This window comes from Indicator indicator, chromosome 1 (genome assembly GCF_027791375.1).
Source record: "Indicator indicator isolate 239-I01 chromosome 1, UM_Iind_1.1, whole genome shotgun sequence".
Classification (NCBI taxonomy): domain Eukaryota; kingdom Metazoa; phylum Chordata; class Aves; order Piciformes; family Indicatoridae; genus Indicator; species Indicator indicator.
The window spans coordinates 70,370,321-70,385,865 of NC_072010.1; the positions used below are offsets into that span (position 1 = coordinate 70,370,321).

At 45.0% G+C, this 15,545-nt stretch overlaps 2 protein-coding genes across 2 annotated transcripts; one reads left to right on the top strand and one right to left on the bottom strand.

The window, feature by feature from the left end:
* Positions 1 to 517: 517 nt before the first annotated feature.
* On the bottom strand, positions 518 to 7,825 carry PDCL3 (phosducin like 3). The gene is made up of 6 exons (XM_054382728.1): positions 7,427 to 7,825; positions 6,092 to 6,221; positions 5,329 to 5,419; positions 4,601 to 4,744; positions 3,076 to 3,284; positions 518 to 850 (listed from the first exon to the last, which is right to left on the bottom strand). Exons 1-6 carry the CDS (start codon positions 7,823 to 7,825, stop codon positions 708 to 710), a joined length of 1,116 nt encoding a protein of 371 aa, XP_054238703.1. The 3' UTR covers positions 518 to 707.
* Positions 7,826 to 11,853: 4,028 nt separating this feature from the next.
* LOC128969342 (histone H2A, sperm-like) lies at positions 11,854 to 12,273 on the top strand. Its single transcript, XM_054384164.1, has one exon. The coding sequence runs from the start codon at positions 11,854 to 11,856 to the stop codon at positions 12,271 to 12,273; it is 420 nt and encodes a 139-aa protein (XP_054240139.1).
* The last annotated feature ends 3,272 nt before the right edge of the window (positions 12,274 to 15,545 follow it).

The window sequence follows — 15,545 nt, forward strand, 5'->3', positions numbered from 1 at the left end:
ACAGGAAGCTCAGCCTCTGCAAAGGACAAAATACTGCTGCTAAATGAAAGGAGATTCAGGACTGAGCAGATCCCAGGAGATGCTGACAGTCGCTAAGGCCTCTCTCAAGATGTCTGGTGTCCCAACTCACAGCCTCGTGCTGGCCAGCCAGCCAGCACACCTCTGCAGAGGACCAACATGCCACCTCCAGGAGCACCCACATCATGGGCCACCTTCCCTAGCGCTGCACAAAGTCCAGGCTGTTAGAACATCTATGTGCAATGGGCTAAGAGAAGGCCCAAATAAGTGCTCCTATAACCTGTTTAATGCCAACTATTTATGTGATTTATACAAGTCAAGCTTGTCGAAAACAGTGCACATAAGGTCACTTCGGATTTTAGATTTAAGTAGTCAACAATTTACTAAGAAAATAATTACAAAAGACCTCTGTTTCTATTAATGTCTGTATTTTAAAGCTTTGAGTAAGACTTACTCAGCCTTCATAATATAAAATGTCTTTCAGGATCTTCAGTGGAGCCACAATAAGTTGATTTTAAAAATACACCAAAAACGAAAAACCAAAACCACCACCAACTTTTTTAGTTTCTGAAAGTTTCTAGGTAATAGCTGTCTTGGGGCTCAGTGAGATCTTGACAAGCATCTCCAGTGCTATAGGTGGGAACACTGGCTACAAGAGTACTGTATCAATCTCAATGCCTTTGCAGGACTTAGTCATCCTCTGAGTCACTCTCCTCCCTGGCTGAGACACACGCCCTGATTGAAGACATGAGCTGATCCTGGATCTGCTTCCTGGGATTCTCCTCCAGGTCTGTCTTGATGGCACCCGACTCTGAAATCTTCCACTCCAATTCTGTGCAGAGCAAAACAAGAGAGCCATGAATACAGGGAAGCAAACTGAAAAAAACCAAAACCCACCCTTGCTTTCTCAGCTGACTTATCATTTCTGTTGCCAGCACCACTGAGAACATGGCCCTGATCTATTCCTCCTCTTTCACCCCCAGGTCTCAGACCCTGCCCTATCTCCTGCACACACTTCAGCCAAGCCCTCCCTTTCATAGTCACTAGTGGTGACACAGGGCTCAGGGTACTGCTCTGCAGCCCACCACTGGCATTTCCAATGCCTCCCTGCTCCCTTTACAACCAGAAGGGCAAAAAAAGAGACTGAAACCCAGCAGCAGCTTTAGAGGCAACTCTCCTGGTGAAAACAAATTCCACCTCCTTCTAACCACGTAAGAGCAGAAAACAAGTTTGCACATCTATTGTCAGTGCAGGAATACTGCTCATGTATTACATCACATACCAAGTTCATCACAATCAGAAGACAGGAATAGATTTGCTGTGGGGCAATAAAGTTGTAACAATTCCATTTACACATCTGAATTATAGGTATTATTCAGGGATGTACCCTGCAAACCCAATTCACCCCTTTCCCACTACATCTCATACCAATTATTAGCTTGTTAGCAAGACAGTAGGAGAGACTCTACCATCAGTAGTGGCCCTATTACTATGCAGGCCCAAACTGGACTGCTTCCCATAACTGAAATCATTTCTCCAGCCCTGCTGGGAAGGCTATCATTAAATCTGATTTCCTTCAGACATTACAGAGTAATGAATGCAACATCACACTTTCTTTAATCTCCAGTGGAAGGCACCTGGGCTTAGGGGACAAGGAAGAAATGAAGTGCAGAAATTCAGTGCTCAGCTTTCTGTGATGACTGAATTAAGTTGGCTCAATTACTTCTGGATCACTCCAAAATCAACTATTTATGTGCTAAAAATGTGAGAAAGGTAATGGGTTCTGCTACCACCTCTCATTTCAGTGCATAATTAGGCAGCCACTGTAGTTAAAGTTAGCTGTTCTCAAATCAGTGATCTCACGGGTGAGCTTTTCCCCTTCTGACAGCTTAAGGCAGGAGAGTGTTCTCTACAGCATAGACTCAAAACATCCTGTAAACTTCAAGGGTTTAGAAAAGAAAAAAAAACAAAAAAAAAACAATAAAACTTGGCATCCTACCCCAGCACAGGCAGCAACATCATTCAGCATGGACCTTGAAATGCTACTTAAACGTGGTTCATTTCAGATACCTTCATTTCATACCCTTTAAATCTGACCTTGAAAAAGCCTGAAAGCATCTGGGCCAATATGCCTACTCAGAAAGCCGGTGAGTAACCTTTTAAGCGACATAAAATCCACTAGGTTACATCCCAGTTGCATCTGCTTTCCAAGAGCCTTTTTCACTGCTGACCTCAGTCTTCAAGCATTGCCAGTAGGATACTGTCTCAAACCAACCACCTCCAAGCAGCAGCTCTTACTGAAGGGCCGATAGCACTCTGCAAGAACCGCATCTCCTGAAGCATATCATGCTGATGATGCTGCACAATCCAACCTGCCTCCAGGCTGCTGAGGTGGTCACAGAGAGAAACTCTAGGGCAAACTGCAACCTCCAGGAAAGGTAACAGCCTTTCCCTGCGGACCCCTGTTCCCCCTGAACCACTGAGGCAGGAGCTTAACATGCTGCCATCTCTGGGGGATGGCAAGAGGAAAAGGAAGCAGCCCAATTTCAGGCTGGCAACCTCATTTAGACAAAGAGACAGGCTTTCTTTAAAGGTTCATGAAGAGTGAAGCCTGCATGTCAAGAAGGTAAACCAGATAAATACATGCCATTGGCTTGAAAATGAAACAACCCTACAGTGGCACAGGAAAGCACTAGTTATCAAGTGCACACATTATCAAGTAACTGAGGGCAAGGTTAGTCATTCAGGTAGAAGAGCCCTGAAGAATGTACTATTTACCCTTTTATATATTGAGGAAAAGTTGTTACACTCAACACAGGGTGTTAATACTTGCACACACTTAAAATTAATATCTGTATGTTGACCTACTCAGCCACTGACTGCTTTTAGGAGATAGCCTTAATGCCATGTTGTTGAGCCATAAGGGTGCACAAAGTAAAAAAAAAACAACCAAACAAATCTGATTTTTAGTACTTCCCTTCTCCTCCTAAGCCTCACTTCATTCTTAACAAAGCAGTTTTGCTTTTCTTTTGCAAGACTAGAGATGCAGACACTCACCGTCCCTTGTCAGGTTCATGCCACCAAACACCAAAGGCCCAATGAACTGAGCTTTGATGTCTCCCTCCAGGTACACGAATATCGTGGGCAGGTTCTTATCAGGATAGTTGGGAATGCAGGTGGTAGAGATTGCTTTGATGAATTTCACATCTCTGAACTTTCTTGCAAGGCTGCTCATATGTTGATTTATTAAGGCACAGAGTGGAATCCTATGAAGAACAGCAAGAGACATGCATAAGGAAGAAATAAAAGGCAAACTAGGCATTAATCTGCTTTTGCAGAAGAGTCAGAAATATCATCTTGATGAGTAGCATTTATGGAAAGACAAATTGTCATGATTTCCTCCCCTTTGGTGGGTTGGGAAGACAGAACTGAGGGAGGCACAGACTGAAGTAAAACTCATGAGGTGAGATAAAAAAGCTTAATAGAACACAAAAAGAAACAACAACATACCTAAGTGATGCACAAGGCAATAGTTCAGCAACTGCTGACTGATGCCCAGCCAGTCCCCAAGCCGCAGCATCCCCAGCCAACGCCCTCCAATTTATATATACTGGGCAGGATATCATATGATACAGAATATCCCTTTAGCTCACCTGGGTCACCTGTCTTCACTGTTTCCCCTCCCAGCTTCTTGTACAGGCCAGCTTCTGCTGGCAGGGCTGTACAAGAAGCCTAAATATCACTGACTTATTGCTAAGCTGTGTTTATACTATCTAAAACATCAGTGTGTTACCAAAAATATTCTCATCCTAAACCCAAAGCACAGCACTCTAACAGTTACTAGGAAGAAAATTAACTCTACTCCAGTTGCTATCAGGACACAAACGTACCAGAACCATTTTCTGAATATGTTTGCTGTCCAGCATTCCAAGGAAATGAGCATCACTGGAGGTTTTGGTGAGTGGTAGATCTTTTTGTTTCAAGGTCAGCAATACAACCTTCCCCCTGTTATACAGAGAAACTGACTAATGATATTTAGAAATTGCATTAGGAAGGGCAAAGCAGGAAGAAAAGCAGCTCCTGTAAGAAAGTATGCAAGTAACAATGAACACCTATGAAGCTGTCAGCTACAGTGAACAAAACCAAGTATTTCCATCCCTTTCCAGAAAATTGTAGCAATTTATCAGACCTTTTGGACAACTTTTTCCATCATGCTGATAGGACTGGAAACCTCGTTCACTCCATTTTATGTTTCTGGAAACCAGGTTAAAGACAAGCAGGGATCCTTCTAACACACAGCCCCTTGCACTTTATCCAGAATCATTTCCAAGGCCTGGGTATTTCTGTGGCAGCAGTTACCTCTATGGCAGCTGCATAGTACAAGTCACACCATGCTGCACAGATGTAAAGCCATTTTAGAGCTAAAGTTCAGCAGTCTTAAGTCAACAGTAATTGAATTACTAATTCATTTATTACAACTCCAGAATCAGTTCTTTAATTTCCACAATAACTACACATTTGTCTAGAGTACTTTCAGCTACTGACAGAGAAAGATTTAAAGGTTAAAACACCAAATTCTTACCCTTGTTTGTAGAGGTGCAGGACTACCCATATACCTTTTCCAGCTTTTGTAACCTCTTGAACATAATCTTTTCCTGAAATCTCCAGAACTTCCCCAAATTTATTCTTCATTTGAGCTGCTTTCATTTCTTTTAGCCGTTGCTGCCTGAAGAGCAAGAAATGGGAAAGAGATCTTGAGAATAAATGCATTTTTGACAGAACAACACTTAAAGGAGCTGCTTGAAACCTAGACTTCAGAGGCACATTACAAACTTCTTTAAAGCTCAAACCAGTGAAAGCAAGTTGACATAGTCAGTAGATTCTCTTATACTTAGATCACAAGTTAAAACAGCCAACATGCAAGAAGTACAACTATGTTTCCCAATATTTTTCTTGTTTCTGCCCTCTGCAGATACTACACTACCAATCTAAATTACAGAAAACATGAGATGGTAGACAAAGAGATAAGGGAAAACCAACACTGTAATTATGTAAAACTGTATCACCTTCAACTCATTCAAGCACAAACTGAGCAATCTTGAAGGTGATTTTCAAAGCTTTCCGAATCCCCAGCTATGCCCTCAGCACACTATGTTTGCAAAATGAGGTTGCAAAGTGTGATGGTTTGAAACTGAGATTAGAAACACAAGCCATTTTTTCTATCATCAGGCCTAACAACATCCTTCCTCTCTTCAGCAATATCTAACAGTATATGAAAGAAAAAAGCCATATCCTGCATGCTGCTCTGACCTGTACATTTCAATAGCTTTCTCATCTTCCTCATTAAATTCATCTTCATTCTCTTCTAGCTCTTCCAGAGTCATGTCCTCATAAGTTTTCACTAGAATGGAAGAAAGATCAGATCAGCAAAAATCCTATTCCAGAATTAAAACTCACAGTTTTTACCAGTCCAAGAGAATTTATTTACTTTAAAGACAGATTAACTATGGGGAAAATGGCTTACCTGAAGTATGTTTGTTACTGGACTTTTAGAAAATATAGATGGAAAGACAATGATGTAGAAGACTGAGCTGAAGCATGCCTAGACTACCAGACAGGTACCTTACACTAGTTTTCAAGTTTGGTGGCTGCAGCAAAGACCTAACGAACACACACACACAAGACAGCCAGGACACCTGAACAGAGGAAGGAGGAAGCAAATGACAGGTAATGTCATGAACTACTTTTACTTGCACACTCACATGTCAGACTCCCTTCACACTGTTTTTATCTCAGTTTTCAAGCATTTACTTCCATAAAAAATGTGGACCTCACAACAAGAACAAAGTTTTTCTGTGCTGTAAGAATGCATGAGTTCAGGAAAGTATCTATTTCAAACTGTTAGTAGATGAACATCCTATATGAGAAGCAGCTTTGGTATCCCTTGCAGGCCTGGAAAAGACATCGTGTCTCAGTATTTAAATATTACTGTTGGCCATTTCCTGGTACAGTCCTCTCCCAGCAGTCATTCTGAGGCTTGTCCTGCTGTTGCATGAGTTGGCTGGTCACTTACCAAGAGACTTCTGAAGGATGGCAAGTTGCTCCTCTTCCTTTGCACGCTCCTGTTCCTCCAAGTTTTCCTTTGGAGGAAGGATACCTTTCTTGCGCAGGATGTCATTCCACTCTGTGTCTTTATTTGGGTCCTAGAACAGAACAAAAAAAAAAAAAAAAAAAAAGATGATGTGTATTCAAGATGTACTTTATCACTTTGAGAACTTAACACATACAAGTTTTTTCCACAATGCACAGCACCTTGATAAACTGCTAACTGACTGGATGGCACCAGAAAGTCACAGTGTGCATCCTCTTGAGGCTTCTTTGCAGCCCTACATCAGTGCCCTGAAGAAAGGCATTGTTTTATTTCACCCCACTTCCACACATATAGGAGGTTCTGGTAGGGTACAAAAGTTTGAAGGACTATAACCATCACTGCAGCTCTCACAAAGTGAAAGGAAGGGAAGAAATCAGCTGGGTGACAAGAAAGCATGCTGGCCACAGCACTCACGTATAAAGCCTCAGCAACAGCAGTCACTGCATTGGAAAGTGCTGGTGAGAAGATGCACAGGCACCAGCCTTGCAGACAACCCTGGATTCTCCTTGTTAAATTCAAGTCTATGAGACTACACAAGTACTTAGCCAGAAGCTAGCACAGACTTTGCCAGACCAGCCCATTGCCACAGAATCACTTCTAAACCTATGTTCCTAAAAGGACATTTTACTGTTAAATAGTCACAATAATCCTGCAAAACAGGAACAAGAGGTACCCATTTATTGTTGAGAAATGCAGTAGAAGTTGTTTCCAAGTGATAACCACTAACAGGCTGAGTTTGGTTCCTTACTATCTTGACTTAAGTTTACTTTGAAAACTGAATACAATGCTTTGCTATGGGTTCTATCTGTGTAGCCTACACTAGGTGTCTTCAATACCGTATCTCTTTCTAGCCCAAAACAGGGCAGGCGGGGTAACAAAATGAAGAAAATAAGGAAAGAAAACAAAGTAACAGAGCAAAAAGCACACTAGAGTTACGGGGCGGGGGGGAGTTGCGTTTTTTACAGTGGTCATTTTCCCCTCAACACAGCACATCAGAGCATATACTGTCGTTTGTCAACGTATTGGTGGAAATGCTCAAAACATCCAACTGTCCATCAGCTTGCTACAACAGTGAAACACCGTGCTTAAAAAAAAACCAACAAACAAAAACAAACAAACAAAGCAAAACCAAACCAGAAACAAGGCATGACACTTAACAACAAGACCGCCACATGACAGACACTGTCGTTCCTAGAAAGAGGAATGAAAACAGCTCCGTGGCTGCCTCGGAGTGCTCCACTGCCGAGGGTGGCTCACGGATGCCTGAGGGGCCCAAGGCCGCCAGGTCGCCCTGGCGGCTGTGACCCGACACGGTGCCCAGCCCCAGCTCTTGTCCCGGGCGGGCTTCCCCCGCAAGACAGACCACACACAAGGTCCCCTCTGCTGCTCACCTGCATCCCGCCGGCAAGGCCGAAGCCTGGTCAAAAGCGGAGCAAAGCGGAGCAAAGCAGGGCTGGGCAAGGCCGGTCCCGGCGTGCGCGGCGCGGACGGAGGAGGCGGCGCTCTCCGGCGGGGCGGGCGCAGCGTTGGGGCGGGCGCAGCACGGCGACTTCTTCTCGTACCGCCTAATAAGGCCGGACCCGGTTGCGCTGGGTGGGTTTGTGGGGGGTTGTCGCCGCTGAGCTGTGGGTCTCGTAGAGCTGCGAGAGGAAGCATCCTATTTGCAAGACAGCGTGTCCGGGGCGTTGCGCCTAACTGGCTTCGCGGGTTTCAGCTCTTGCTGTGGGCTTTTTCTTGCCTCTTTTTCTCCATGACCGTCGGCGTTTCCCATAGCCGCCATAGTGACGGCTTGTTAAAAGGCCCAGGCCGCCGCGCTGCATCTGCGCGGGTCCTGACCCTGCTCCTGACGGGGATGCCGCTTCGTGCCCTGGGCGGGGAGCCCCGGCACGCACACCGTGAAGAGCAGTGCCATGTACAAATTCTCCTTTCTCGCCCGTACAGCCTCCCCCCTGGTAGGGGCTTCGCTGTTCCCTGTCCTTCTGCAGGCAGAAGGGTGTCGCTGCCTCATGGGGCAGCCCGGGACTGACGGACACTGGTCCTTCCAGCAGCCGTGCTGGGCACTCCCTCGCCCCCGGGCCTGCAAACAGCCATCCCTCACGAGTGCTTCTGGAAAGGTTTTGTTCAAAGATTGCTCATGTAAGTCGTGAGTCTGCAGAGCCCCAGCGGGGCTCTGAGCTGTAGCCCTGTAGCTCGCTCCAAAGTCCCTAGTAACAGAGCTTTAACCCAAGTACCATTCATCTGGAAGGCTGCCCTTGCCCTCTCCTCATAACCCTCAAACCTGTATCATTTCAGAAACTATGTAGAATGCAGTTCATGGTGCCTTCCCTGTGGCATAGCTTTGCAGCTGGCACAGTCTAAGAAACCTTTCTTCATAACCATGCTATATCCTTGCCATCACAGCTCAGCCAGGTTTGCAGTACAACTCTGTTCTTGCCACTTTCATCACTCTTTCAGTAGCACAGTGAGGGACACAACATCATGTGCTCTAAAAGTAGCCTGCTAAACACGCTGGAACAGAATTATACACTGGAGAGCAAAATAAGCCGCTTGGTATCAGATTAAAAAACATGAAACATATTCTGAAACTCCTGTTTCAAAAGTTAAAAAGAAATGGTGAGGTACTTCCTAGTACCTTCCAGCAAAGAATGCATTTTCTGTGGGTCAACCCTGCTAAAACGAATTCATGGGCAGCCTGACAGCATGACAGCAGAGCTGTGAGCCCCTCTCATGCTGCCCAGCCCTGGGTAGCTTGTCCTTGTCAGATGGTATGACTGTAGAGCCTGCAGGGGAAGTAGTGTGGCCATGAGTTGTAGGATCCCAACTAGGCAGTGTCCTGAGCTGGGCATGTCCTTGGCTTCTCACACTCACCAGCCAGTGTCCTGAAGCTACCATAAACCTGAACACATAAACCAAACTGTGCACCATCATAGGAACACCCCAAGTAAATTGTCAGCCATAGGAAACAATTCCACAGGAGCATCCAAATACTATTGCTGAGTTCTTAGGCTCTCCTCTGCTGTGGTTTTTCTATTGCCCAAGAAGGGGGAACCCAACTCTGAGTCCCCAGAAAAACACCCCCATACAACTTGCCAGCATGCCCTATATGTCTTTGTTCTGGGCATGCAGAGAAACCACCATGTCTTCGCTCTGACAAAGACCTGAAATGGAAGTCCCCCCCTTATAACACGTTACAACATCATGGACATTCTGTTAACACCCATGTGTCCAGAAATATGGTGGAGCACTTACGCCATGCTAAGTCTGATTTACTAAAAGGAAGGCACAGTCACCTTTTCTGCCTCTAAATTTAAAAAAAAACAAACCAAACCAAACCAAACCAACAAAAAAACCAACAGATAGCCGTACTGTAAGAGGACATCAATCCTTCTGGTGGCTATTTTGATGCACACAAGGTGTCCCATACACATCTCTGAGGGCACTGAGTTGGAGGATGACTCTGACTCACTCAGCTTGGACTAAACACTCATCCTTGAGGAAAAAGTGGCTGACTGACTGATAGGTGGAGCCACAAATACAGACAATATGAGAACTTTAAATCAGAAAATAAAGGGCCATGGAGCTTTCCAGCAGGGCAAAATGTGAGCTAAAGTTTTTAGGATTACAATTCTTGAGTCTTTTGGAGGCAATCCAAAGTTTTGGCTCTGACTCACAGTTAGTACCTGGCATGTAGTACTGAAGGCTTAGCTGTTGGTGCGAGTTTTGCTGTACGAACATTTTGTCAGGGCCTGGGCTTTCCAGAGGACCTGCTGGCTTAATAGTCATCTTCTGTGGCTGAAACACCATTCACACCCATGGATCTTCTACATTGATGGTTGGAACTTTCTTTGAATACCAGAAAACAAATTCAGGAAAAGCATGGGCATAGAGCGTGCACTCATTTTTTAAAAGATGCTAAAAAATATTCATTTGCATGGCATGAGATTTTCACCCAGGTGAACTGAGAGGAACTAGCCAACGATCCTTGGCACCGGAACCTCTACATTTCCACAGTAAACCCTATGCCCCATCTGGGGCAGAGAGTTACCAGAAGAGGGGACAGAAGCCCAAATATTCGTAGCAGCCCCATCACATCACTTGGTGGGACTTGGACAGAAATTGACTAGAAGCATAATTCTCTTTGCTGAGGACATACGTAAAGCGAAACCTAGTTTTCCTCCTCCCATTCAACTAAAACTATATTGTGTATTAAGCACATTTCCCCTATGTACTTTTTAAAATCAGGCTTTCAGCAGGAAAGAAAGGACTGGTTTTTTCACACTGTGTACAGACAGAAATACTCAAACCAGAACTGGTGAGAGCTGATGGTGTCACAGTGAGACTGAAATATAGCTGTGGTTCATCCCTTGGAAACAGCCTGGTTTCTCAGCCCCTGAGGAATCTGCTTCTGGGCATCTATAACATATTTCTTCCTTTTCCCTTAAATCAGGGATTAGAGGTAAAATGAATCACATGTGAGAATGACTCATTAATTGTCCAGGTGAGCCACTGATGAGGAGAAAAAGTTGGTGATAAAAAGGTTCTGCCCCACACCTAAGAGGACCTTGCTTGCCTTTGAATCTATATTACAGCAAAGCACAGAGCGAGCCAAAAAAACAAAGGTAATGGGAAGTATTTTTTTTTTTATTCTGTGATGTTCTTCCTTTTTAATAGGTAGTGAAAGATTTGGGGGTTTTGTGGAGTTTATGCTATTTTGCAAATTAGTTGCCTTTGTAGTACAGTATGTCTGTCATGTGAGTAATCAGAAGATGAAAACTGTCTGATCATAGAGACATAAAGTTAGAGCTTGGTTTACTTGGGCTTTATTATGGTCTGGGATGTTTTTTGCTCCTCTCTCCCAAATCTTGTTCTGGATTTCTTAAATATTTAAATTTTTCTGTAAAAGCAAGCCATATTGATCTAATGATGGATGTTTTCCTGTATTGAAAGCAGCTCTGCTGGAAGCTAACTGTCCTATTTACTTAAGAGACTAGAAAACTTTATTTAAATAAGCATTTTGGTCATTCTACTCATGTGAGCCCTCTAATGGACTGAATTTCCTTAATCTTTGGTAAATAGCATGGGTACTTCTATTCTTCAATAATGTTATCAAAATTAATTCTTCCTTTTCCTGGTGCAAAACACCTCATAGCAGCCAGAGAATTTCCTTTGGGAACTTTATTTGAAAACCTTTTGAGTATTTTATGTATATTCTTTCAATTGTTAGATTTAAAAATGAAAGAAATATTTAACTTGATAATGGAAGAAGTTGGAATACAGATTCTTCTTGAAAGAAGAAGCAGGATTGGCCTTGTTAGCTCTGATGTAACAGTTATAGTATCTAAGAAAATAATGAATAAAACCCACTGTGCCTCAGCCCCAACATGTTCTAAATAGCAAGGGAAATCCAATTTTATTTTGAGCTCTTCACATCTATTTCAACAAGCTTTTCTTAACAGGTTGTCAGACCACTTGGGCTTTACAAAAAGGCCTTCACCTGAAGAGGTAGGCTCTAAAGGGGCAGTAGTAATTAACATTTTAGCTCTGCTATTAATAAAGTGTGGTGTGTGGCTCTCTCTCTTCAAGCCTTTTTCTCTGTTCTTGTTTCCTCTTGCTAAGAGTTAGCTGTAGCCCAAGCACCTGGGTAACTTGAAGATCTCCATTTTTTTGTGTCTCGTCACCCATCAATGTCTGGACTTGGGAAGAAACGCACAGCAGCTGACAAAACTGGAGCTGCAGTAAAGAAAAATGCATCAGCCAGGGCTGGTCTGCAATTCCCAGTGGGTCGTGTCTACAGGTTCCTTAAAAGAGGGAACTATGCTAAAAGGATTAGTCTTGGTGCTGCCATCTACCTGACAGCAGTGCAGGAGTACCTAAGCGCAGAGATCCTGGAGATGGCAGGGAATGCTGCACACGCAAGCAAGAAAGTCAGGATTGCACCCAGGCACATTATGCTGGCTGTGAGAAATGATGATGAGATGAACAAGCTCTTAGCTTGTGTGACCATTGCTCAAGGAGGGGTTATGCCAAACATCCTTGACGAGCTCCTCCCCAAGAGAACTGTCAGAAATGCTACTTTTTCTCAGGAACATGGTGGTAGCCAGTGAAACTTGCTTGTCTATTGTATACACTTATGGATGATGGGACTCACTAGCACTAACTTGTGTATGTTTTCTTCTTTGTCAAGTATTTTCCTGAAAATTTTAATATATTTTTAAAGCTTGTAATAAAATTCCTGGAATGCAACAGTGTTCTTTCTTTTCTCAGGGTTTTTCTGTTCGTAGTGAGCTCTGAGACTTGGTGTTGAACTGGCAACTACAGATCTACTGAAGCAACATTAAGATGTCTGCCACAGGGACATTATCTCACAGAGTTTGTAGCATGTCACACAGGTATGAGCTGGTTAGGAGTAGCTTCCTGAACTGTAGCTGGAGTATGAGCTTTTAATTTGAAAAAATCTCTGAGTTTGACTTAGCTCCTTCACCCCTTCAAGGCACAAAGACGTTGGAGCCTACTGGCCAGGTTTGATGATGCTGAAAGCCATCTGAGTTGTATGCAGCTGAGTTAATGACTCATTCCAAGCTGTGCTTAGACGGAAATGGAAGAGTATCTGACTGAGTGGTCACTGAGATTTTGGCTGGCGTGCAATTAACACAGAGAAGTGAAGGATGCAGTGGCGAGGAGAAGTAAAAATCGTTTTAAGCTTTCTGCATATAGTAGAGATGTGCTATATGTAAATAGCGTTGAGTGCTTACATCTGTAAGTGCTCTCCCCGCTTCACAGACCACACACGGGGGGGACTTCAGCTGCTCACCTGCATGCCGCCGGCAACACCCGGTCGGCACGGCAGTGGCGGCAGCAGCAGCTGGGCTAGGCGGGCGGGGCCGGTGCCGGCGTCCGCTTCCCGTATCGCTTAATAAGGCGTGACCCGGGGGCGTGTACTGGGTTATGTGGGAATTGTACGGCGTAAACTGTGAGGGGAAGTGTCCTGTTTGCAAGCAGTGTGTCCGGGGCGTTGCGCCTAACTGGCTTCGCGGGTTTCAGCTCTTGCTGTGGGCTTTTTCTTGCCTCTTTTTCTCCATGACCGTCGGCGTTTCCCATAGCCGCCATAGTGACGGCTTGTTAAAAGGCCCAGGCCGCCGCGCTGCATCTGCGTGGGTCCTGACCCTGCTCCTGACGGGGATGCCGCTTCGTGCCCTGGGCGGGGAGCCCCGGCACGCACACCGTGAAGAGCAGTGCCATGTACAAATTCTCCTTTCTCGCCCGTACAGCCTCCCCTGGTAGGGGCTTCGCTGTTCCCTGTCCTTCTGCAGGCAGAAGGGTGTCGCTGCCTCATGGGGCAGCCCGGGACTGACGGACACTGGTCCTTCCAGCAGCCGTGCTGGGCACTCCCTCGCCCCCGGGCCTGCAAACAGCCATCCCTCACGAGTGCTTCTGGAAAGGTTTTGTTCAAAGATTGCTCATGTAAGTCGTGAGCCTGCAGAGCCCCAGCGGGGCTCTGAGCTGTAGCCCTGTAGCTCGCTCCAAAGTCCCTAGTAACAGAGCTTTAACCCAAGTACCATTCACCTGGAAGGCTGCCCTTGCCCTCTTCTCATGTCTCTCAAACCTAGTTACCACCAGCTCCAGATCTATTAATCCAGCCAGGTAAAAAGGCTGTTTAGGGAGCTGCCTCAAGACTGACACTCCCAGCCCAAGGTTTTTGAGAGCTTCTCTTTCCTGTATTTGCTCTATAGCAATTTGTATTATGCTGCTTCTTTCTGTAGTATAAATCAACTAGCTTTATGGTTTTCTGGTCTTGTGATAATTGAAACCTTTTAAAGAATGGGCTGCAGAAACCTCATTTCCTTGTATGGGCAGGCTAAGGAATTAAGAAGCCAGCAATGAAGTATTGTGATACTGCAGCCAGAGAAATTTCTGTAAGTGAAACCTCTAGTAGGTATGTAAGCTGCACGCACCTAATAGAGGCTAGTCTATTAGAAGACAAAGGGAGGAGGATTTGTTGGTATCAGGTCAGTCCCTTTATAACCGTCTGCAAGGTTATAAAGGGTGGTGGTGATGAGTGATTTCTAGTGTGGACGGTAGGCAAATGTTTGAGGGCAGCTCTAAGATTAGCCATTGGTATGTTTATAAACATGGAAACCTTTGACTAGAGATCTAAAGGGTGAAATGCTGCTGACGTACCACAAACCAAACCCCCTGCTTTGGAAAGCAACAGTGGCTCCTTGGGGGGTTGCTGGATGTTTTTCTACAGCAGTTTCAATCAACATTACTGTATGAGCTGCACTTGGAAGAAAAATGGTCCCTTGTTCCTCTGTCAGGCTGATGATCGTGTTTCATACTGTGTTGGCTCAGAGGTTTGCTCTTGGTGTCCAAGCCAGCTGCCCACAGCATGGGTGCCCCTACAGCAGCATGGGTTTGTGCAGCTCCTGCCATACTGCACTGCTCCTGCTGCTGCACCAACACAGCTGCTCACAGCATTTACTGTGAACCAGGCTGCTTGGCTCGTGTTACACTTGTTCTTCTTTTCTTGTGCTTTTCAAAGCAAAGGTCCACCCTTCACAGTGGTGTTGGCACAACTTGAAAGTTTCCATGGGGGCAGGAAGAAGAGACTGAGGGTGAGACGGTGGCTGGAGCTGCTGAGGGAGAAGCTGGTTTTGATGCTTCTATGATGTTGGCTGCCACTGTGAAACCCCATGGGATTTCAAAGGTCTCTGGAATGAAGTGGTATCACATGGGGTACATGAGTTGAGGCATGATCCACAAAGGTTTCACCAAGCCCCTGTGCCTATAAAAGTCATTTTAAAAAAAAGAAAAAAGGGAATTAGAAACCTTTCTCCAAGTCTCAGTATTTCTGCAGAGGAATCAAATCATGACCCTGGCTTGTTTAAGGGAATGTCCTGAAGGAGCTGTATGGCCTCTGTTGAGATGAGCTAGCTAAGAGGAGCTGCTGCTGCTCAGGGTACAGGGCTCACCCTGAGAATCAGTCAGAGAGAAAGCAGCCATCAGGGTGTTGCTAGTTGGTCTCTGTTGTCAACCAACCACTTTAATACATCTTACATTAAACTAACCTAGCTTTACCAAAAAGTTTATGTAGGCTTAAGTGTGACTATGGGGTGGCAAACTCAAGGCATCCCATTGCTCCCGAAGCAGCAAGCTTGGGAAGATGTAGTATATCACAGCTGAATGCCCAATAGGTGCACAGTCTGCAGCTCACATATGCTAATCTGCTGCAAGGTGGGGAGAAACACTACCTTCAGCAGTGGCTCACCCTCACTTTTTCTTGGCAAAACTCAGCAGATGAGAAGAAACTGGAGGAGAGGGCACTGACAGGTGCCAGCAGCTATCGTACAGACCTGCCCTGCCTTTAGTAACTGGAGCT